The sequence below is a fragment of the Triturus cristatus genome, chromosome 1_2 (assembly GCF_964204655.1).
Source record: "Triturus cristatus chromosome 1_2, aTriCri1.1, whole genome shotgun sequence".
NCBI lineage: Eukaryota > Metazoa > Chordata > Amphibia > Caudata > Salamandridae > Triturus > Triturus cristatus.
The window spans coordinates 1,078,724,793-1,078,747,046 of record NC_140580.1 but is presented as its reverse complement, the minus strand read 5'-3'; the positions used below and the strand labels follow the sequence as shown (position 1 = coordinate 1,078,747,046).

The 22,254-nt window shown below is 44.9% G+C and overlaps 1 protein-coding gene across 8 annotated transcripts in view; it reads right to left on the bottom strand.

The window, feature by feature from the left end:
- Positions 1–22,254, bottom strand: part of SEC16A (SEC16 homolog A, endoplasmic reticulum export factor) — a 559,433-nt gene that overhangs the window by 216,757 nt on the left and 320,422 nt on the right. For 5 of the 8 annotated variants that reach the window (XM_085612981.1, XM_085613007.1, XM_085612999.1 and 2 more), the window contains 2 exons: positions 12,706–12,876; positions 7,643–7,732 (listed from right to left, as the gene is read on the bottom strand). In XM_085612981.1, coding sequence (XP_085469107.1) covers positions 7,643–7,732; positions 12,706–12,876 — 261 coding nt within the window. The remainder of the gene's footprint in view (positions 1–7,642; positions 7,733–12,705; positions 12,877–22,254) is intronic. The other 3 variants (XM_085613017.1, XM_085613032.1, XM_085613041.1) reach the window with 1 other exon arrangement.

Genomic DNA, 22,254 nt, shown 5'->3' with positions numbered 1-22,254 from the left:
AACCAAACAGCACATGGACAAAGTCATGTTTACATAGAAGTAATTTGATAGTGTTTGGGACTTACGTCGGATACACAAAGCACAACCTCCTGGGCTACTATTCAGTAGTTTATGGGCAACATGTTACTGGGGGGGCATTGTAGCGTTTCCACAGATCGTGTAGTGTGCGAGTCTCTACTCTGGTATCTGTCTAATTTCATGTCCAGCACTAAACTAAACCAACCCCCTCCAAATGTACTCAACATCAGTGCGACGGAGTATGGTAAGGACGGTATCAAAGAAAATGGGGTGGTCAACATTCGGAAGATGTGTGTTGATCAACGCTATCTTCCTGTTATTAAGTGAACCCAGAAGCGCAATATATATCTCTCATTTCAAGCCACTGTATTCGGTGTCAACCGAAAATCGTGCCAACTAGGTAGTAGTATGCACACTCCTCTGGAGAATGTGCTAGAGGCTGAGAGACATCTGGGTTGACCCCAGCATCTAGCAAATCTAGCTGTGTTGAGGGTGAGATGTGGGTATTGCAGGATAGCAGGGGTAGTCTTCACTTAATGGGGGCATGTGACCAGATGCCAGGCTATCGCTTTGTACTTACGCTATCATTTCATTACTTTTCTCGCAAAGGTGACGCATTATTGTCTAATGGTGCCGGTGGCGTCAGCTCTGCAGGAGGGACTGGGTGTTTCACAATGCTATTGTAAGCAGGTGGAGTCTGCAGGCAGCCGTCCCACGCACTGAAAAGCACTGTTTACCTCCCGCGGCAAGGGTTGTGCCCTGGCAAAACCCGGGCCAAGGACGTACCCATCCGCACCTGTCAGAGCCCAGAGGAGGCGAGGCTGGGCCACCCCTGTTGGTTCCCAGAGTCTGGAGACTAAAGGCGGAGGGGGTTCCTAGGGAACCCATCAGTAAAAGGCCCTCGCAGGGCAGTGATCTCATCTCACAGCAGAAGCAGTTAGGAGGCTGCTCTATTACTTCATATGCATTGGATTTGGATCGCATCACTTCCTCACTGTTATCGGTGCAGCCGGTTGTCCCATTGATTTGCCCAGACTTGGTATCCTGGTTTTCGTTACACTTTTTGATTTGGCTTATACCGTTCATATAATTAGCCGCTGTGGGATCCCGGCGGAGGACATGGGAAGCGCAAGGGAGCTACCCCATGGCCAGCAGTAACTACGATGGATTCTTTATTTCAAAGGGCAGCAGAGATTCTCAATAGAGATAGAATTGGTAGCCCGGCGGCTTTCTCTCTCCCCTGTAAATTATCTTCTTCCTAGTCCCTCAAGAGTTACTTCATCTCGGGCCTCCAAGCTGGATTTAGGATCCTTACTTTGATCTACTAGACAGGAATCAGATGGTGGGTAAACAACATCCGGAGGGAGCTACCCTGTTCTACTGTACGGAGTGAGGGCATTATTATGTCCCTGGCCACTCAACCATCTATTCCAGTAGGGAGCACCAGAGCTGGGATAGGATCTGGAGTCAAAAGAAAATGTCCTGTGACTGGGCGCAAAGCCAAACATTTAAGATCAGAGGGGATGCAGCATAGTGTCAACAAGTTGCAAGCCCTAGCCAAGGATGATATGGCAGCCCTGATGGAAGGTTTTTTTGAGCTCTTTGCTGGCAAGCATGGAACTCAAATTGGACCCAATCAGGTAACGTTTAGCTACAATGGAGCTAGAACTCTCCAGGCTAAGCCAACATAACCCAGCGGGTGATAAAGAACCACATGGTGGATCAGTGGAGTTATCTGCCTGTTCTTGCATGGAGGGCAACAGGTGGCCAGATCCGGGAATAAGGGGGCATGTGTACTCATTGATAAAACCTGTGCTTGGCAGTACAAGCCAACCGTCTCCGGTGGATTCTGGCTCATCGGCAGCAGGGACACCGGGTGGGTGGCGGTGTTCGCCTCGAAAAACATGAGCCTAAAAGACTGACCTGGCCTGACAAGCCCAAATTGGGCGAGTTATTAAGAGGAGGGGAGGCCAGCACAGGGGCCACGGCAGCTGTTCCCCTGGGACGGAGGTCTTTTACCATTACCTCTTCCACCGGAATCCACACCATATGTAGTGGTGTTGGGGAATATGCCAGTGCTTCCCCCGGGTGCTTCAGAAGATTTCATCAATTAAAGAACAAAGGCCTGCACTGGTTGAACTCCACTGGGATTAAGGGCAGAGAGATTCATCAACATGAGGCATCGAGTCACGTAGGTTGGGAGGTCCAAAAAACATTTCAAAGGAGCCTGTTATTATCAATTTAAACAAACCTCAAGTGGCAGAGAGAATCTTGTTTGCAGCTAACCCGAGTAATCCCTGTGGTTCCGTCTCAACCTTTGTGGCCCTCCCCCTGGGACCCTTCTATAGATCCTCAAGTATCGGGACAACGCCCTGTGAAATGAATTAATGGAGGTTTCCTGTTCATGTCCAGCCTGGTAAGCAGATGGCAATTCAGGATATACCCCTTTCTAATACTTTTGCTCCATTGGAATTGCTGGACACTTGTGATTGACTCCCTGACAGAGCCATCAATCTCTAGCTCTCAGATGGCTCCAGGCTCTTCAGCTGGACTGCTGGATGACCAAGCTTGTAAATTTGTATCATGGAACATAGCCGGGTTGGCAAGCAAGTTCTCAGAACCAGGCTGGTGCTCATTTATAAAAGGATTCAACGTGATATGCCTACAGGAAACATGGTCTATTATGAACAGCTTTTTTTTAGAGGGATATAAATATTAATTTGTGCCTGCTGCCCCATCAATGGCAGGAAGGGGGGGTTGGTAACCTATCTTTCTTTAGCAGTTCAATGTAGATCGGTGGTGTTGCCTACCAATAACCCTGGTTTGCAGGCCCTATCATCTCCACCTTTACAGGGAGGGGAAGTGACTTGTTTACCGATTTTATTTTTGTTTCAACCCACCTTCTTTCATTTATTTCAGATTTCTCTATAGAAGAAAGTTCCTTCAGTGACCATAACCTTTTGTGCATTAAGATTAGCTGGCCTCTATTAGCGAAAAATCGGCTGACGGCAGATAGTGGGATACTGCAAGCCACGGATAGGGGCAGAAGGCTAAGGTGGGCGCATATAATACTGGATCTTTTCTAGGAGTGTCTATCAGCTAGGTGCCATAGAGAGTTAGAAATTTGCACAACCCTGCGTGCAGAGCCGGGGGAATTTCAATCATTGCCCATACTATAGGAGATCTCCTAAAGGCTCCATCACTACAGCCTCCAGACCGGGCCCCAACATGGTTTGATCTCAACTGCTCACGTGCTGCAAGGAAACTGAGGGAAAAATCCGGTATTAAACCAAGGGACCTGGATTTGGTAAAGGCCTGTATAAAGCAGAATTAGCAAGGCCGAGTTGAGGGAGGAGGCCTGGAGCGAGCTCTCCAAGGCAAGTACCCTAAAGGATAGCTCCAAGTTTTAGAGCATTATAAATAGTCCTTTCTTGGCAGGTGATGATGCACAAGCTCTCGATGCACATTTCACAGAAGACGAATGGGTAGGTCACTTTGAGGAAATGTTCCAATGTCCATTAGATGCAAGTGCATCCCGTGGAATAGAGAAATATGCTCTGATAACTACAGCTGAGGAAGTAAGGAAGGGTATTGTGGGGTTGTCCAGAAATAAGACACCAGGACCCGATGGGATTACCCCGGCCCTTTATATATCGTACCCGCAGCTGTGGGTGCCAGCCCTTACCTCACTTATTAACGCAGTTATCAGAGCCAACCCTCTCGGGACCTGCACTATATCCATCATTGTCCCAGTTTTTAAAAAAGGTAACAGAGATTGCACCCACCGTTATAGGCCAATCTCCCAGCTGGATTCTGTGGTCAAGGTAGTTGGACATCTATTGGACAGACTGACCAACTGGCCAGACGATAATGACATCTTAGCAGATGTCCAATATGGATTCCGCCCGGGGAGGTCAACAGTGGATCAATGCCTGAATTGGTTTATGATCCTTAACAAGTACACAGTTGCCTGCCCCAGTACCATTTATCTGGCCTTTATGGACCTGTCCTCTGCTTTTGAACGGGTGAATAGAAATAAGCTATGGGAGACTTTGTTGTGTATGAGGGTGGGTAAAGACATCGTCCTCTTTTTACAAGATCTTCACAGGGACACCAAAGCGGAGGTACATTACACCAAAGATCTCAAGGCTACCTGGCAGCTTCCAATCCAGAGAGGGGTCCGACAGGGATGCATATTGGCCCCGTTTTTATTTAACTTGTACATTAACAACCTGTAGAAAGTACTAGTGGACACAAGGGTGGACTTCCCTTAGGAGAGTCAGCGTGGTCTGCCCGTATTACAGTATGCGGACGACGCCGTCCTCACAGTCCGGACCGCGAGGTTTATGGGCACATGCTGCAATTTTTTTTATTTGCCTCCAGTTTGGGTGGAAAACAGACAGGGACACTCTTGCAGATGTATAGAGACAAGTGTATTGCACTGGTGGTATATGGTAGCAAAATCTGGGGTTATATTGCTCTTAACGAGTTACCGATAGCTGAAAATAACTTTTTGAGACAGCTCTTAAGTGTTACCAAGGGCACTTGAACTTTCATAGTACATAAAGAGCTCGGTATGGCCTCACTCTCTGACCTTTTGTGTTTTTGCCCCCTGTCCCTATGGATCAAAACGTGGTTAGGTAATGGGACCGCTCTAAATAAAGAGATCCTAAAGGACTGTATGGCCCTTGACCATGCTCATTTTATTCCCTGTCTCAATTACATACAGGAGGGCTTTAGAAGTCTAGGAAGAGCAGATCTCTTTAGCAACCCGGAATCAATCAGCAGGAAAGACTTGGTCTGGGTTAAGGAGGCCTTTTTTTAGACAGCGGGTGGCAGATAGGGAGGATCGTGAGCTAAGGAAACCCAGTGTACGTAGATTTATTATTTTGAAAACGGTTCAATTTACGGAACCACACCTCCTAGCACTTTCCAGTTCTAACAATCATTTCTTGCTGACCAGGTTCCGCTTGGATTTATTCCATCTACTTCTTGCCTACCCCACGTGGGCGGAATAAAAGTCAGATTTTGTTGCCATCTGGCTGCGACACCAAGTCTCCACTGGATATGTTCCACTCTAATGTTTTGTAGTTACTAGGAGGCACGGAGGAAGACCTATCATCCCTATTTTAAAAAAGGTCAATTTTAGACAAGTCCGTCCCGCTTACATTTTTTTTATTAAAGCTTTCAGAGAATACCGTATTTCATGTTTTTAGTTTTTTCAAGTCCACAGTGAGGCTTTGACCCAGCTGCGAGTAATTGCAGAGGGTGGACCATGTATGGATGTGAGGTAATCTTACTATGTATTTATTTGTATTTTTAAATATGTGAGTTTTATCGAAGCAGTGCACCTTACGGCAGATGTCCCACAGCTATGGTGTTTTGTGGATATTTTGTAAACGCCGAATAAATAATTGCTGTTGACACCTTGTGACCTGTATCACAGTCAACCATTCTCTCAACTACACCCCAAACACACACTGATCTCCCCAATAGTCAGTACCAAAGTTCCTATTATATCAACTAACCCAGCCATATAGGCATTGCAGTGGTTATACACACTGCAGTGGCATAGTGTGCATGCCAGTCTTTGTGCTCTGAAAAGGAACTATTTACAACTTTTGATGATCAGCGGGGAGCCACCCACATCGAGTCACAAGGATGTTCCGCTGATGAAAGAAAGCAGAGTCCCAAACTAAGGCACTGCCCATTTCCATCTCAAACTGGTCTGGAGAAGCTCGTCAGGATTGCCTGTGCAGCGCAGGTCTCAGAGGTTATTCTCCATCATCTGACCTAGTCTCAGGACTCCAGGATCTCTCAAAGGGTGATCAGTGCCTGATCAATGCCAATCTGGCTGGGTACAGCATTGGATATTTGATGCACTCCTCTTGCAGAAGGCTTTACCTCTGTGAACCTCTGTCTAGCTTCCTGGACAGCAATGGAGAAATCTGGATAAATGGCCATGGTCGAAGCCGTCCTTTGTCCTTTGCCATTCTCTATACCCCATTCCTTGAAATTGGGGAGCCTAGCAATGATTAGGCGGGTTTGAGCCGCAGATGGAGGTCCGATTGGTTGGTTCTCTCAAACAGAAAAGTCTCAGAGAAGCTAGAAAGGACAAATTAATCAGCCTGGAAGTTTTCCACTAACACATCTGACCGGTTCATTTGTGTTCATTTGGTGACACCCTCTATCCTCATGTTACTACACTGAGATCTGGATTGTAAATCATTTTTAGCAGCTATGGTGGTGACTGGTTTTTCCATTTTCAGTAATTTCTCGATGTTAGTCATTGTGTCGTCTTCCAGGTCTGCTATCCTGTGTTAAGTTCAATCTAGCCAAACATTCTAGCAGTCTATCCTCACAATGAGATGGATTAAGGTGTGATTTCATCACATCAATTTTGCTATCAATGGACACGAGGCTGGCTTGGAGATCAAGTAAGATTGCTCTTGTATACCCGGTAGGGCCCTGTGCATCAGAGTCCTCCAAACCAGTCTCCGGATGTAACAAGGCTGCTGCGCGCCTCTGCTGTTTTCGCTGTTCAGAGACTAATTTGGTCAGACTCTGATTGCCTTTACCCATAAAGGCAATCACAATGGTTTTTTAGCACATTGCTCAATATTCACAGGCCAGGTTGGTGCACCTACCCCCAGAGCAATCTCTCGAAAAGGGGATGGGGGCTCAAATCTACCGCACAGGCTTTCAATCGCTCAACACAGGTACCAGCAGACGGCTAGTCATTGTTCCTGCAGAGTGGCTGCATGACTCCGCTGCACTCTTTCGCTTCTCAGCCAGTGTATTATAGGTTTGTAATAGCCACCTCGAATAGTACGATAGAGAGGAGCTTCTTCCATGTGCTGTGCACCTTCAGTTTTCCATGTGAACTGGCTCCTCCACTAGCCTGTCATAGCTTCACGACCAGTCTCATACGGGGAACCCAGTCAGGAACTTCACCAGATGGGCCTAATGCCCAAACCTTTGTTGCTTCTACTCATTCCCCAGCCCCGTGGTTGCACATTCCCAGAGCTAACAAAGCCCTTCCACAGGAACCCAGAGGAATTGGTGTGCTACCAGCCCAGGAGGAGAGGGTGTTCAGTAGTACTGGAGTTGGTGGGTGGAGGACGGTAGGGATTTGGGGAGGAGAGGATTCAAAGCCACCACTCTGCAGGTGTCAGCTATTCTGGTCCCAGGTATAATTTACAGTCAGGGTGGGCCACAGGTAGTATATGTTTGTATGTGCAGGTCCCTAGGTCTCAGGGTAATCAAATCACACCAGGCACCAGGTGAATCTTTGGGCCTGGCTGTAGGCACTCTCGCCAAGGAAGGGGCTGACAAGAGATGAGGTAAGCCACAGATACACCAGCTGCCCCGGATGTGGCCAGGCCTTCGAGGCTCCCCTCCACCAGTGGGGCCGCGGTCTGTCCTCAGCACAATTAACAGGCCTCGGCGATCAATGTAGCTTTACCACCCCATCAACTGTCAGTACCCTGTGACCAATCACACTTCCTCAGTTATGCCTCCACGAAGGGTCCTGATACCATGCTTATATAGAGGATTACAGGCTCTGTGTTATGCAGCTATCTTGGCTGTGGCGTAACCACGCCCCTCCATTTGTGCCACTTACAGATCTGTTCGTGTCATCTGGCAAGTGAGCTTCATTTTTTCCTTTCCCCATCAGCCAGCCAATTTTCAGTGGAAACCAACTTCTACCACTCTAAAAACAATTGAAAGTGAAAATAAAATTAAAATAAAATTAAAACCTTAGGAATTTTTCATCTAATTTTTTTCTTATTTCTCTTGCAAGAATTAGCTAGTAGTTGGAGACATTAAATAAAGGATACATATACTGTTACTATAACCATTCAATAGAGAGATGGTAAAAATGTACTCATGATTATGAACACCTAAAATCACACCCCAACCAAACTAAGGAAGCACTGATCAGAGAAACCAGATGTGCCCTGGCATCCTATTTTTTTTTTGTGCAAAAACAATTTTTATTGCGTTTTTCAGGTACAATTACCTTCCGTTAATTACCATCATTCCGAGGGACATATCCGACTTCCAGAAATCAATGTGGTATATGATATAAGTCGCTGCCATCCAGATATTCCTTACCCATCAGCACTCCTATATGCATTTACACCCCCCCCCCCCTGTCAGTGCGCCATAATGCAAGGTATAAGGATGATTCTCTCTTTTTAAGTTGCTGTGTTGTTGGTCGTGGGCTACTCCCCACTTCAATAATCAGATTCAGTAAGTGCCCTGGCATCCTAGGTGACCACTTGGGAACAAATTTATTTCTGTTTAACAAATGATTGCTAGATCACATACCATACCACAGCATTTGAGAACAGAACCTATTCTGTTCTTACAAAACTTTCATTTAGCTCCAGATTTTTCTTATTGTTCTATACTGCTAACATGCAATACTGAATCTGATCAGCATGATGCACAAAATGGCATGTCATCACAAATCATGGCTAAGCACAACTTGTCAAGTCAGCTGCCTTTTCTCAGAATGTGCAAGCTATATTGTCCCAGCAAACAAAGCATAAATGCTTTCTTTACAGTGCATACTACAATACTTTGAAGACTAAAGAGCAGCCATGAAAAAGAAAACCAATGCCAGTTAATCGAACAGAAAACACAACGACTCAAAAACAGTACTCAAAATAATGCACCACCAGAAAAAAAAAGAGGAAAAAAGGCAAGATGTTCGAAAATGATGGGGCCATATGGCACTCCAGTCAGAAAGTCCCTAACCATGGAGAAAGACTGGAGTACACAATTGTAAAATTGATATTGTAGTCATGAATTACTATGGTTTTGAACCAGGTGGATCAGGGATAAAGCAAAAGGTCCAGCTTTGTCCTGCCCGTCGTAAATGAGTACTATTAAAGGTTTTTAATGGAATCCCTATTTAGGGAACCCCCACCCTTTGTCCAATACTTACCATAGACTATTCACACTTCTTGTTGGAGGGAGGATTTAATTTATTTTGAATCTAACATCAGAACCCACGGTCATGGACTCTGGTCCTAATTTCATGATTTTGAGTTTTATGGTGAAAGTGTCTATTCTTAATAGATTCTGCAATGCCCACAATGTAGGAAAATACCATTCACAATGACCGTTCACTTATGGTTGAGACATTTTAAGGGTTTATATACTTGAAGTGTGACAGGTCAGACATTTCCTAGTCAAAAACAATCTATTTCTGCACTGTCAATTAACGCTCTGAGTAAAACTAAATCTCTAGGCCATCTTCAGTTTTGCAGCAACATTTAAACAAAAATAATTTCCAAATGTGCGCTTCCCCCATTTGGCTTTTCTACGTCTATTAGGTAGCTTGGACGAAAAGGTGTTGTTAGGATCTCCATGAGTGCTGCAAAGCAGTTTTCTGGATGTTTGGCATTGACAAAGTATGATGTCAATAAATAACCTATCACATATTGAGAGAGGCCAGATACGTCTTTCAAGTGCTAAGAAACTAAGTAGCTTTGAAAAGCCAAGGACATTTTGCACTGTTTGACTGGTGAAGAGACCTGATAAAGACCCAAACCTCTGCTGAGCAGGGCTGCTGAAACCTCATTTAATTTCATGTATTGTGTCAAGGTCTTCTGCTCATTCAGAAAGTTGGATAGGTTTCTTGTCTAAGAATGGTATTATTTCACATGCTTAAAATTTATGTTGGACAATGTAAAAATACAAATGGTGTATTAACAAAAGCTCAGCAATACAACCTGCTATAGTCTATAAAATTCCTTAATAATTTCCAAACCGGTCAAAAATGTAAAAACATTCATCCAACCAATAGCAGAAGTTCTGCTGCAACATGCACATCAGAGGGGGTCCTTTAAAGTATCTCCATCATGGACCAGGCTACCTTACTCTGGGCACTCCTCTATACACATGCAACCTTTCCCAACAGAGAACACATTTTCTCTTTCTCCAGTCCACATTAAATTGCCTTAACATTAGGCCAAGAATTTGTTTTTATGTAACACATACAAACATCTACATCTGCAAATGGGTGCTCATTGCAGTCACATGCTTAATCATTTATAAACAGTGCTCTTTGGTAATAATGGGCTGATCTATTAAAATGGTGCACTTTAAGTGACATGGACAAGGAAGTTGTTAAACTTCATAAAACAACGGTCCAAATTATTAAGATTCAGAAACCATAATAGGAAATGGGGTGTAATATATGGTGTGATTTTGCTACCTCAAAGTGTACACCACTTACCAACCAAGTAGGTTTCGCCTGTCAAACCCTCAGCTCAATTGGGATAGCTGTGGCACTGAACAGCAAGTCTTACACATAGGAAGTAGTGTAAAGCATTTAAACAATTGAATGAAAAAATCAATGCGACAGTCAAGAAATCCGACACCAATTTATAAAAACAGACTGTCTTTTTCTAAGAATATAGACACAAGAAGGAGTAAGATCCACCGGAGGGTTCCGGAAATATGAATTTTACCAATAATAATACATCAAAGCATTTTCATTCAACTGCAAACAAGCCTGGGCAAATCCAACAAATTTGACACATGGGATACCTTGTCAAGGAAAACTTGGGTAACCGTCAAAGCGGTCGGGTAGAAGTACTTGGGACGACCAATTCCGGTAGGGAGTTGGTCAGGGAGACAAGCAAGGTCGTTGGAAACAGTTACCTCCACAGAAGAATCAGTCTTTAAGCAGTTCCAGGCACTTTATTCATGTTGCAATAGATTCCTATGGAGTGGTCCTGATGCAAGGGATGAAGGATGCTGAAGATGTTCCAAGCATGCTGTGGCTGTGAGGCAGTCGATGGTGGTCTTCCTACAGGGATTCCTCGGTCCACGAAGATGGTGAGGGTGTCCTGGTTGCAGGGTCGACGTCCCACAAGGTCCTCTCGGGTTTGGCCGAAGTGCAGTAGCCACTGGACTGCCAGTCGCCTGCTGTCGACACCATAGACCAATCATTCCTGGGTCAATAACTCGCCTTGTGAGTGTCCCAACAGCCCGTTGACAGCACTTCCGGGCTCAGCGAACTCAGGTGCAACTCTGTTTGTCGGTCCTTGGTGCTGCGCTTGAAGACTTTGGGCTACCAACTTACCCCAGCACGCTTCTTCGGCAGTTGTGTCCCTGCGATGCAAACAGGAGACCAGTCAGCTGGCCCTTGGAGTCTTTTGGCTTGAGTGGGCTCTGGAGACAGCTATTACTTGAGCAGGACATGGCAGGCACAGACCCTCTCTTCGCTCGTCACCGGATGCAGTCTTTGATGGTGCAGCCTCTTTGCTGCTCCCTCGGTGCAGCAGGGCAGTCCTTCTTCCAGGCCAGTTTAGATCTGAGGTCTGGGTGTCAGGGGTGCCCCCTTTAATGTTCGGAAAATGCCCTCAAGGCAGGATGCGGTTAGTAGTCAATGGCTACTGGATTCCCTCCCACCTAGTGACCACTGCCTGAGAAGTGTGGCATCTGGCAAGCCCAGGTTGCACCATTCTGCCCAATGCCAAGATGGCAAGACCCCTCTCTAGGCGTTCCGACCTCCCCAATTCATTCCTGGGATGTGGCTACCTCAGGGCTACAGTCCCTGGGGAAACCGGTTTGGCAACTGGTTTTCCCTCTCCTCTTCCCCATGCCAGCCTTTCTGCTTAAACAATGGGGCAGCCCTCCTCCCTAGTGTAACCCATCTGCCCTTCAAAGGCGGATTCTTCTTTGAAGCCTGCCTTTTGGGGATAACACCCAAGTGACGGCCTGCAATCATTGTTCTCCATCCTGAGAGTTGTTGGTACGTCCCTCCAGGATGGCAGAAAGCTGTCTTGTGGAACAGGCTCCAGGTGTGCCAGGGGAGGCACATGAGTTTAAAAGCTGGACACTGCAACAAGTTATATTAATTTTGACTTGAGATACAAGTCCGAATCAATGTAACAAGTTATTTGATTACTTGGAGTGATCACTTTGGTCACACCGTTCAGAAGTTAGCACAGCTGGTAAACCGAGTTTTTTTGCTGTTTACTGTCAGGATATGTAAACTATATGTCCTGCCCATGTCATATGTTACACCCTGCCTTAGGACTCAGGAGGTCTGCCAGAGAGGTGACTTACACAGATTTACACTGGAAAAAGTGGCTTTTCCATTACTTTCAATGGCTAACTCAGGCTAGCAGTGCACAACTGCTCTGCGGGTCTGCAGTGGCAGACTGGGGGGGGGCTTATTTTACTTGGGGGACCTCTAGGGTGGCACAACCAGTGCTGCGAGCCGTGGGGTACCCCTTTAACTTACATGCCTCGGTACCAGCTTACCATATGCTAGGGATTTTCAGGTAAGTTGGCCGTTTCTATTGGGTACGGCCAATTCGACATACACTTTAGGGTCAGGGCAATGGCAGTGCAGTCTGATTAGCATGGCCTCAGTGCACTCTCAGATTCGAAACACCAACTGCATCAGTCAAAAACACCTGGGGCTGACCATACAAAAAGAGGCATTTCCTTACATTGATCCTATGAGGGGAATAAAAACACTTACATAGTTGTTAGGCATTGTGCATAAAATGGAAATGTGTTGACCTAAAACAATACTAAAAGAAATTTGCCAATTAGCCGCTAAAAAATATATTACATTTTTGTTATGAAGGGAAATATTTAAAGATATTCATGTAAAGGGTTCATACAAAATTACGGGGGGGGGGGGGGGCTTACCCTTTGAGAAGACGATTCTACTTTGGAACCTTTGCCAGTCCCTTGCTTTTGGCTTGTGTCACGTTCAGGAATGGGGGGTGGAGATGGCTGTTTTGAAGCTGAATTGCGCCTTCCTGACCCCATGGAGTGCGTGGATGATTCAGATGTTGTTCGAGATCGTCCACCATACACCTGCAGCCCAAAAAACATTAATGACAAAGCAGAATCCATAGTTCAATGAAAACTGCAAGCATCTTACAAACTGCTGCCCTTTGAAAGATCACTGTAAATGAAGCCTTATTCACTAACATGCTAAGCATACACTATAGTTCAATATTAAAATTCATACATTTAAAGACAAGCTCTTAGAAACTGAATGATACATACTTTTGAGCTTGATCGTGTTTAGCGTTAACATGAAGTATATTTGCTTTGCATTTCATCAGAAATTAATGAACTACATTTACCTCAATGAAAAAGGAGAAAACACTGATTTATGAATCAGTCACTCAAAAGACAACTACCAGAATAAAAGCAAATGTCTAATTATACATTTAAAATAACTGTACATGCGTTTAAATGACCCATCTGACCCAAGACTGTAAAAATATGCTTTCTTTTGCTTCAGTTTCCAAAGTTAAGTAAGGGATTTACAAACTATATCTTTAGCAACTTTTATTTAATTCTTTGGGAGTTGAAAGTGCTAGCATTCTAGAACTTCATTTACAAGGGTGAGCGTATCAGCCAATAGGTGTACTGCAGTTGGGCCTGCCTGAGCTTGACAGGACGCTTCTTGCTTGAAGATATATGAGATGTATGTGGCTTGGGATCTAGCCGCATATTTTCTAGTGCTTTTAGCGAGGGAGTGAGGACTTGGCTTATAGGACAGGTGCACTGCCCAATCAGCCTGATTTTTCAAGAACCTTAAGGGAGAGTGAGAGAGTAGGATTGAGACAGATCCCCTCTAAAATGTCCAAGGGGGCGTTCCTCTGATGCAGCCATTTAAGCATGAGGTGTAGCTCCAAGCTTGAAAAAACTAGTATTTTCAAATAATGTGTGATTTCCGCATTAGAGCGGGCACTGTTCATTACGCTGTTACACTGGATATCCTCTATTCATTTGTGTACTCAATTAATAGATCGCTTTAAAGACAAAAAAGAAACAAAGTAGCTAACAAGAAGATGGACTCGATCAGTGTCAAAGAAGTTTCGGGTCAGAATGGCTGGAGTGCATCACGTGCCCTCATCTGCAGCAAACATGCTGCTTTCTTAGCAAGTAGGCATTTGATATGTGTTTCTCTCTATATTTTACTGCACATGAAAATGTTACTGCATTCTCACTTATACTTAATGTCTCTTGCATGATGAAACGGTCTCTTTTTATATTGTTTCACAGTTTCACAAAACTTGGCACATACAATTTGTTTCAAGGTCAGTAAGAAGCCAGGAGTACCCATAGACTTACCCAGCGCCACAGACGTCGACCCCATCATCAGATACATAGCCGGATCAGCATTGCCTGACCTAAACGCCGGCACTGCCAGAACTCGACCTGCTAAGTCAGAGCCGTGGTTAACTTTTTTTGACAAGCCCTGTGAGGAGTATGATTGGGAGGGATCTGAGGGTCCTTATGGCTACCAGAACCCCTTAGAAGAGCCCCAGGAGAAGTGGAATGAGGAACTGGACACCTCTCCAGATACTGGCCCAGTCTCTCCTCTTAGTGTGGCTATGGAGGAAAGGGCTTCATTTGCCATGGTGGTGAAGAGGGCAGCTAAGGTCCTGGAACTTAAGCTGCCCTCAGTGATAGTCAAGACAAGATTTTTGACAAAGGTGCTTAAGCTCAGTGTCGCCCCTACAGAACCTCTTCTTCCGTTTAATGAAGCCGCCACAGATGTCCTAATTGAGGCATGGCTCAAGCCATGCACAGGGGATACTATGAGCAGGACAACTGCCTGCCGCAATCGCCCTGCTTCGGGGGACCCAGCTTTCCTCACCCAGCACCCCACCCTGGATAATCTGGTTGTTCAGGACTCCATCTCATAAGTTAATCCTGGTACGCTTCGTACAACACCACCGGACAAGAAATCCAAGAGGTTGGAAACCTTTGGCAAGAGGATGTTGTCCTACACTAGTGTTGCATTGCCTTTGGTAAATATTACATACCTCTCGGGTCAATACACCCCCCATAGTTTGGGATTCAGATCAAAAGTGCTGCCCATGGTCTCAGAGGACGCCCGAGCCATACGGACTCAGGCTACTGCCAATGGCAGGAATGCTGCACAGCTCACAATTTGCTGCTGACTGGATAAGACAGACTTGCTAGGCAGAGTGATTGCGTCGTCAGCTGCATTCAGATGCCACGCCTGGCCGAGATCTACTAGCTTTTCAGGGGACGTCCAGGCATCACTTATGGACATGCCCTTCGATGGCACAGACCTCTGGTGATAAGGCAGCCTGTTCTGAAGCGCTTTAAAGACTGCCAGACCACAGCCCGGTTGCTGGGTCTCACCATGGACCCACGCCAGCCACATTCTGCCTTTCGCCATTTCTGTGGCTATGGTAGCAGCAACTAACCATGTGTAGGAAAGTGAATTTCTATTGCAGGACCCCCCCCCCCTCATTTGCCAGATTTCTGATGCACTATGACTTTATGTGCCCTGGGTCCGTGGCAATCAGGTTCCCAGGGTCTGTGTTCTTTTCCAAACTGTACCTTTGTACCGCCAATTGTCACCTCTCTGGCCACATGCAAGTCCCTTGTAAAAGGTACCAAGGGCACGGTGACTAGGGGAGGTTTCTAAGGCCTGCAGTACATATTGTGTCACCCTTAGAGGTCCTGTACCTTAGACGCACACACCTGCCATTGCAGGCTGCGAGTTTTGTTGCAGAGAAAAGTGAAGAGCTGACATTGCACACACACACCTGTGTGCAATGCCTGCAACCCACTTCCTATGGTATAGGTAAGAAACCCCTCTAGCTGGGTACACTATACCACTGGTGAGGGTATAGTTGCATGAGCACTGTACCTCTATAGTGTCAAAGTCCATTCTTCGACATTATAAGTGCAGGAAAGCCATAAAGAGTATATGGTCACTCCACAGCACCATAATGGCTTTACTTAATTCTGGGAAGTTTGGTAGCAAGCTTCTCAGTATAATAAACCCACACTGATGCCAGTATGGGATTTATTATACCATGCACTCGGAGGGCATCTTAGAGATGTCCCCAGAAAAGCGGCCAGCCTCTGGTGGGTTCCCCCACTGGTAAACACCAGCCAGCCACCACAAGACATGTTTCTGGACTCCTGGGTGGGAACCTTCAACCTTGGGCCCAGAAACAAAGCATTTCCTGGGCGGAGGGGGTCACACTTACCCCAGGTCAGGAAGAGCCGTATGTGGCAGGGGAGCTTCAAAGTCCTTGCCCCCTTTGTAACATGACCCCCAGCCTCTCCTGCTATCAGGAACAGGTCCCCTTCTTGTCTCACTCCCTTTTCGGCAGGAAGACAGGCGGGAAAAATTAGAACAGCCCAGAAGGTGTGCCCACCTCTGCCAACCCCGCCCCTCAGGTGGGGGAGGCGAGGTGAAGCCCACTCTTCAGTGCCCGCCATCTTGCAGATGGCAGGCACTGTCCAATCATTATTAGGGACTGTGCCCCGTCCCTCACGTGGGGTGAGCACACCAAGGGTGCAGTCACCCTAAGGCCAGTAACCCATTGGCTACTGACTTCGAGACCCCTAAAACGCTCCCCAAATACGGTATTTAGGGGGCAGCCCTGAACCCAGAAGGCAGATTCCCCCAACCTACGAAAAAGGACGAAAGAAGATGCCCAGCAGAGGAGACTGCAGAGAAGAACTGACTTGGCCCCAGCCCTAGAATAGATTGGGCTGAACTGGAGCACAGGGGGTGGAGTTGCTAAAGAGGAAATAGCTTTTCCCAGGTTATTTGAAAATCTTATATTTTTGGATTTAGCTAGTGTAAGGGACTCTGGAAAATGAATCATCAGGAGTCTATCCCTGCAGCATGATGCAGATTCCCATGAAAGGTATGTGGGGTGACACACTATTGAAAGGATGTCAGGGTCATTTTAGTGGTCACCTCAAAAATCTGTGATCCATTAACTAAGGCAACAGTCAGACAAAGTTGGCGCTCTGGAAGTGGGGGAGGTCAGTCACCGCTTAGCCAACGGTCTTTCTCCTTCACAGGTTGGCAAGGCACTTTTCCATAGCTGGAATATAAGGACTCCCAATTTTGGCAGAGCAAAGAGCTGATGTGCAGAATCACACAATTTGGTCAATTAGGAATGTCAGAATACAGGGGGGCGTGGTCTCGACGCCGCGCAGGATGGCCGCCTGAGTTTCAGGCTCCGCCGTGCCGGGGAGCAGAACACATCGCAAGTGCGTTTTCCCGCACCTTCCTTCCGCGGACAACATCGCGTTTTGAATCGGAATATGCTGCCTACCGGGTGTGGTTTTTTTTTACTTAAAGCGCGCTGCGCTTCATTTCATTCCTGGCGCCGAAGTTTCTCCTCACACGACTGCCATTTTGTGCAGCACGCCATCGTCTCTCCTCAGTCCCAAGTGAAACACCTTTGCACCTGCTCTCCTCTACGTGCCAGTATTCTGTAAATGTGCTGACAGCTGCTGCATGCTGTTTTTCCAAGGCACTGGCTGCTTAAGTAAGCTCATTTTGTTTTCTGAGTGACTTGTTCATGTGACCCTTTGGATATTGCATCTGCCTCAGCATATTGTTTGTCACTCGACTCTACTGGCCATCTTTTGGACGCATGTTTGATTGTTTCTGTCTTTCAGTGGATAGCATCTCCTTCACTGATTTGCTTCCTGGTGTCACTTGCTTCACCGGACGCTGTTAACTTGTACCATTTGATGCCTTTTCCTTGATGTCATTATAATCTCAGCTTATTTTTACTTGAAGTCATCACCTTGGTTTGCAATGGACTGCTACTCCCCCTTGTGACGTTTCACAGTTAACACAAAGTTTCTATCACTGCTTTGTCACCCTCATATGGGCAAATTACGTAAACCTCAGTTTGTTTTTGTCTCCAAGGCGGCTTCCACAACATCACCCTCGCACTCTTAATTCTGCACTTGCTCCTCCCTCTTCCACTGCTGATATGGCTGGAGTATCTTCTGCTCGTTCCCAACCTACGCAATCGTCTCATGAATCTTCTACACCTACTTCCACTTATAAACTGCTGAAACAGGATCCTCCATCTCCAGAAAAGTTGTCTCCTACTATCTCTTTGGAATCAGTACTGGAGGAAATTTGCGCCTTATGCCCGTTCATGGAAGAGACAACTAGTAAGATGCAACTCTTGGAAGAGAAGTGGTCTTCGATGGAAAACAGAGTGTCTGTTATGGAAGATCAACTCTCGTTGGTTCAAGATGACTCTCAAAGACTCACTTCTCTTGAACAGGAAGTCCGCAATCTCCAACGACACAGAGGATTTGGAAAATCGAAACAGAAGGAATAAATTTCGCATTTATGGATTGCCGGAAGCTTTGGAGGGAGATGACCCGGTCACCTTTTTCTTTTCTTTTTTACCTAAGCTACTTTAGATGCCTACTTCAACGTCACTGAACATTCGGAGAGCTCATAGACTTGGCCCACGTCCATCACTTTCTTCACCCTAAGTCAGACCTCGAGGGGTCATTATCCTCTTCTTGCAATTCACAGACCTACTTTCTGTCCTTTCTGCAGCTAGAGCCAAACGTCAAATTTCTTGGCTAGGTCAGAGAGTCTTTCTTTCTCAAGAGGTTTCCAATGTCACAGCAGCCAGGCGAAAAGAGATTCTCAGCCTTCGTCCTTCTCTCCGTTCGATGGGTGCCCGCTATGGCCTTTTTCATCTGTGCACCTTTAAAGTGACTTAGCAAAATCGCACCTTGTCCTTTGAGGATCCTGCAGAACTCAAGAAGTTTATTGACTCTTACTCCTCGGCCAATATGGATACTTCTAATCCTCCTACGGGATGATGTACTCTGTCCATATTCTCAAGATTCTCATGGTTGTCATCAGTTAATATATGAGCTGCATACATTTATGCTTTTATTTCTCCTCTGTTCGGTTTCTCTGTTTGTTCTTTAGGTCAACATGTTTATATTTGTCATATTTATTAGTTCTTGTATCTTTTAATGTTGTTTGACATGTTTCTTTCCGTTATTTCTTTATTGATTTTATGCCTTTTAATTCTCCTTTATCTCCTTATAGGTTCCGTCCCTCATATTTTTAGCTGTTTGGTCCGTCCACATTTTCTTCTGTGTCCTGGTGTGGCTGGACTCCTCGGTTTCGGCATCTCGTCTTCCGTTCGTCGCCATGGCCCGAGTCTTTTCTTGTTTTTGTCCCCCTCAGGTATGTCTTTCGCAGTCGCCCTTTACGGATATGTACTGTCTTTCCTTAGGTTTCTCTTTTGACTCCTATATCCCTTCTTTCCTTCTTAACTTTCTTTCCCTTTCCTATGTTTGTTTCTCCTTTCACTCTTCCATTAATGCATTTCTTGCATATTTAATTCGGTCTACAGTTTTAATGTTTTTGAAATTCAGAGTTATTTCCGGGAATGTAAAGGGTTTTATCAGCCCAATTAAGAGACAGAGAATCATTTCCCATCTCGCCTATTATAACCCTGATTTAGCACTTTTGCACGAGACCCACCTCACTGAATCTGAGGTGTTGAAATTAAAAACAGGCTGGGTGAGTACGGTCCTATTCTTTCCTTCTACCAATGTCATAAAAAGTTAAAATGCAAGGTGTTATCTCAAGAAATTGATACAGAAGGTAGAAGGATACTAGTTAAGTTGTTAATTAATAATGTTTCTTTGACTGTATTTAATGTCTATAGTCCTACCCATCCTGATTGTTCTTTTTGGCCTCAAATTACACAGAAATGTGTTCAATTCCAAGATGATCTTTTTATACTAGGATGCGATTGTAACCAGGTTGTAGACCCATTTCTCGATCATCAATCTCAAGTTCGTTTTGTGCCCAACAAATCCCATAAACAAGTTATTGATACCATTTCCCAAGCACATCTCATTGATTCATTGAGACTATCTCACCCCGACTCTTTAGACTTCTCTTTTTTCTCTTCTCCTCATGCCTCTTTCCCGCTTGGACTACATCTTCCTTTCTCAACCTTTATCCCCAAATCTTCTCTCCTCCTCTATTGAACCTATTATTATTTCTGACCTTGCCCCAATAGTTACAGATCTTGATTTACTCCCTCCGCATCCCAAATCCTCTCATTGGCGTTTTAACAACTCTGTTCTTTCAGATCCCCTTTTTTCTACTTCTTCCCGTTCTTTTGTAATTAATTTTTTTGATTTTAATTGTACCCCCAACTCCTCTCCTCATATCATTTGGGACTCTTTTAAAGCCACTGCAAGGGGATTTATTATAGACTTCGTCTCTAAAAAAAAAAGAAACTCTTTATTCAAATTAAAATCCACTTTAGCACATATCAAACTATTAGAACATAAATTTTACACTTCTTCAAAAGACTGTTTTGTCGGAACTGATTCGTGCTAAGCTTGCTTTTAATAAAACCACTTCTGATAATGCATCTTCCATCCTTCTGCGTAGTAGTGCTCGTTACTATGGGGGCCGTAACAAGTCAGGGAAACTTCTGGCGAATTATCTCAAGACGCGCAAGGAACGCACCCTCATAGACGCTATTTACTCCTCTAGTGACCCCCTTTTACACAAAGAACAAGAAATACTAAATGAATTTAAGCTCTTCTATCAAAATCTCTACACCCCAGAATCTCCTCCATCCTCCTCTGCCATTCAACAATACCTTGACAAAATTCCTTCTCCTCCATCTCATCTTAATCTTCTCGATCTTGAATCAGACTTTTCTCTCACAGAGCTGTCCCATGACTTAAATTCTCTCACCAAGGGAAAGACTCCTGGTCCAGATGGATTCTCAGTTGAATTTTATTTGCATTTTTCTGATTTGCTACTACCGAAACTCTTGTCACTCTTTCAATCATTTACTTTAATTGGTAAAACAGAAGGTACCTTTCAGGAAGCAACAATTTGTTTAATTCATAAAGAAGGCCGAGATCCTAAATATTGTAAGAACTATCGTCCTATATCTTTGGTCAATGTGGACTATAAATTATTTGCGAAAACTCTTGAGGATTTGTCAAAGGAAGACATACCTCTGATAACTCGCGGCTTTTTCTCAATGTTTTAAACAAACTCCCCTTCATCTCCACTTCCTTAGCTGCCATTTCTGTTGACGCGGAAAAGGCTTTTCATAGAGTAGACTGGTCCTTCTTATTTGACTCGTTACAATGGCATGGTTTCAGTCCCAAATTAATTTCACTTATCTCTCTTCTAAATTCTGCTCCCAAAGCCTCGGTATTAGGTTAATGGTTGTACGTCATCCTAGTTCCTTCTTCAGCGTGGAGTTCGTCAAGGTTGCCCTTTATCCCCTCTTCTTTTTGTTGCAGCTCTTGAACCTTTTCTTTCTTCTATCCGTAACAATGAATCTATTTCTGGTTTTCCTTTTGGGGACCAGCAATTAAAACTTTCCGCTTATGCAGATGATATCCTTTTCCGAACCTGACACTTCTATTTCTCCTTTACTACATGAGTTTGACTCCGTCTCCCAGGTTTCTGGTTACAAGATCAACTCAGACAAAACAGAAATTCTTCCCCTCACTAAATTTGGTCTTCCCCATTCTTTTTCGTCCACTGGTTTTGCCTGGAATGACTCAAAAAACGTAAATATTTAGGCATCTGGTTCTCCAACTCAATTGAATCTTCAGTTAAATTAAATGACCGCTGCTCTGTCTTGTATTGATAACCTGCTTTCTTCCTGGAATCCCCTTTTCCTCTCTTGGTGGGGTAGTTTACTCAATTAAAATGATTGCTCCCATCTTAACTTATGTGCTTTCTATGCTTCCCGTTCAAATTTCTGCCTTATACATGAAGCGTATTGATTCCTGCCTCTCTAAATTCCTTTGGAAGAATAAGAAAGCTAGAATTGCCCTCCCTTCTCTTCGTAAATCTAAGTCTAATGGTGGAGTCAACTTCCCTGACTTTCGCCTTTATCATAAGTCTTTCTCTCTTCATCAAGCCTCGAAATGGCTCTTATCCGTACATTCTCCCTTTACCCCCCTTTGGTTATCTATTGAACAAGCCCTATTGTTACCATTCTCCCTCAAGGAAGTAATGGCTTTTTCAGTCAAAACTCCTCACACATCCTCCCCCCCCCCCTATTTAGACATACTTGTTCTCTTCTGAATCCTTTAGTCTTGCCTAACCCTCTCTCTCGCGATGCCTTCCTAGTCTCTCCTATTTGGCACAATTCTCTTATTCTTCTGAACAAAAGGCCCATCTTTTGGAGTTCTTGGAGATCAAAAGGTATTATCTGGGTTAAACACCTTTTTGATGGTCTCTCGACATGCTCTTTTCCCCAATTTCAAGCCTTATTCCACTGTCCTCGTTCCTTTCTACAGAAATTCACTTCTCTCATGGCTATTATTCTTGATGTATACTATTCTCTTCCTCCCCCTTCTCTTTCTGAGTCCCAAAACCCTCTTCTTAAACTTCTC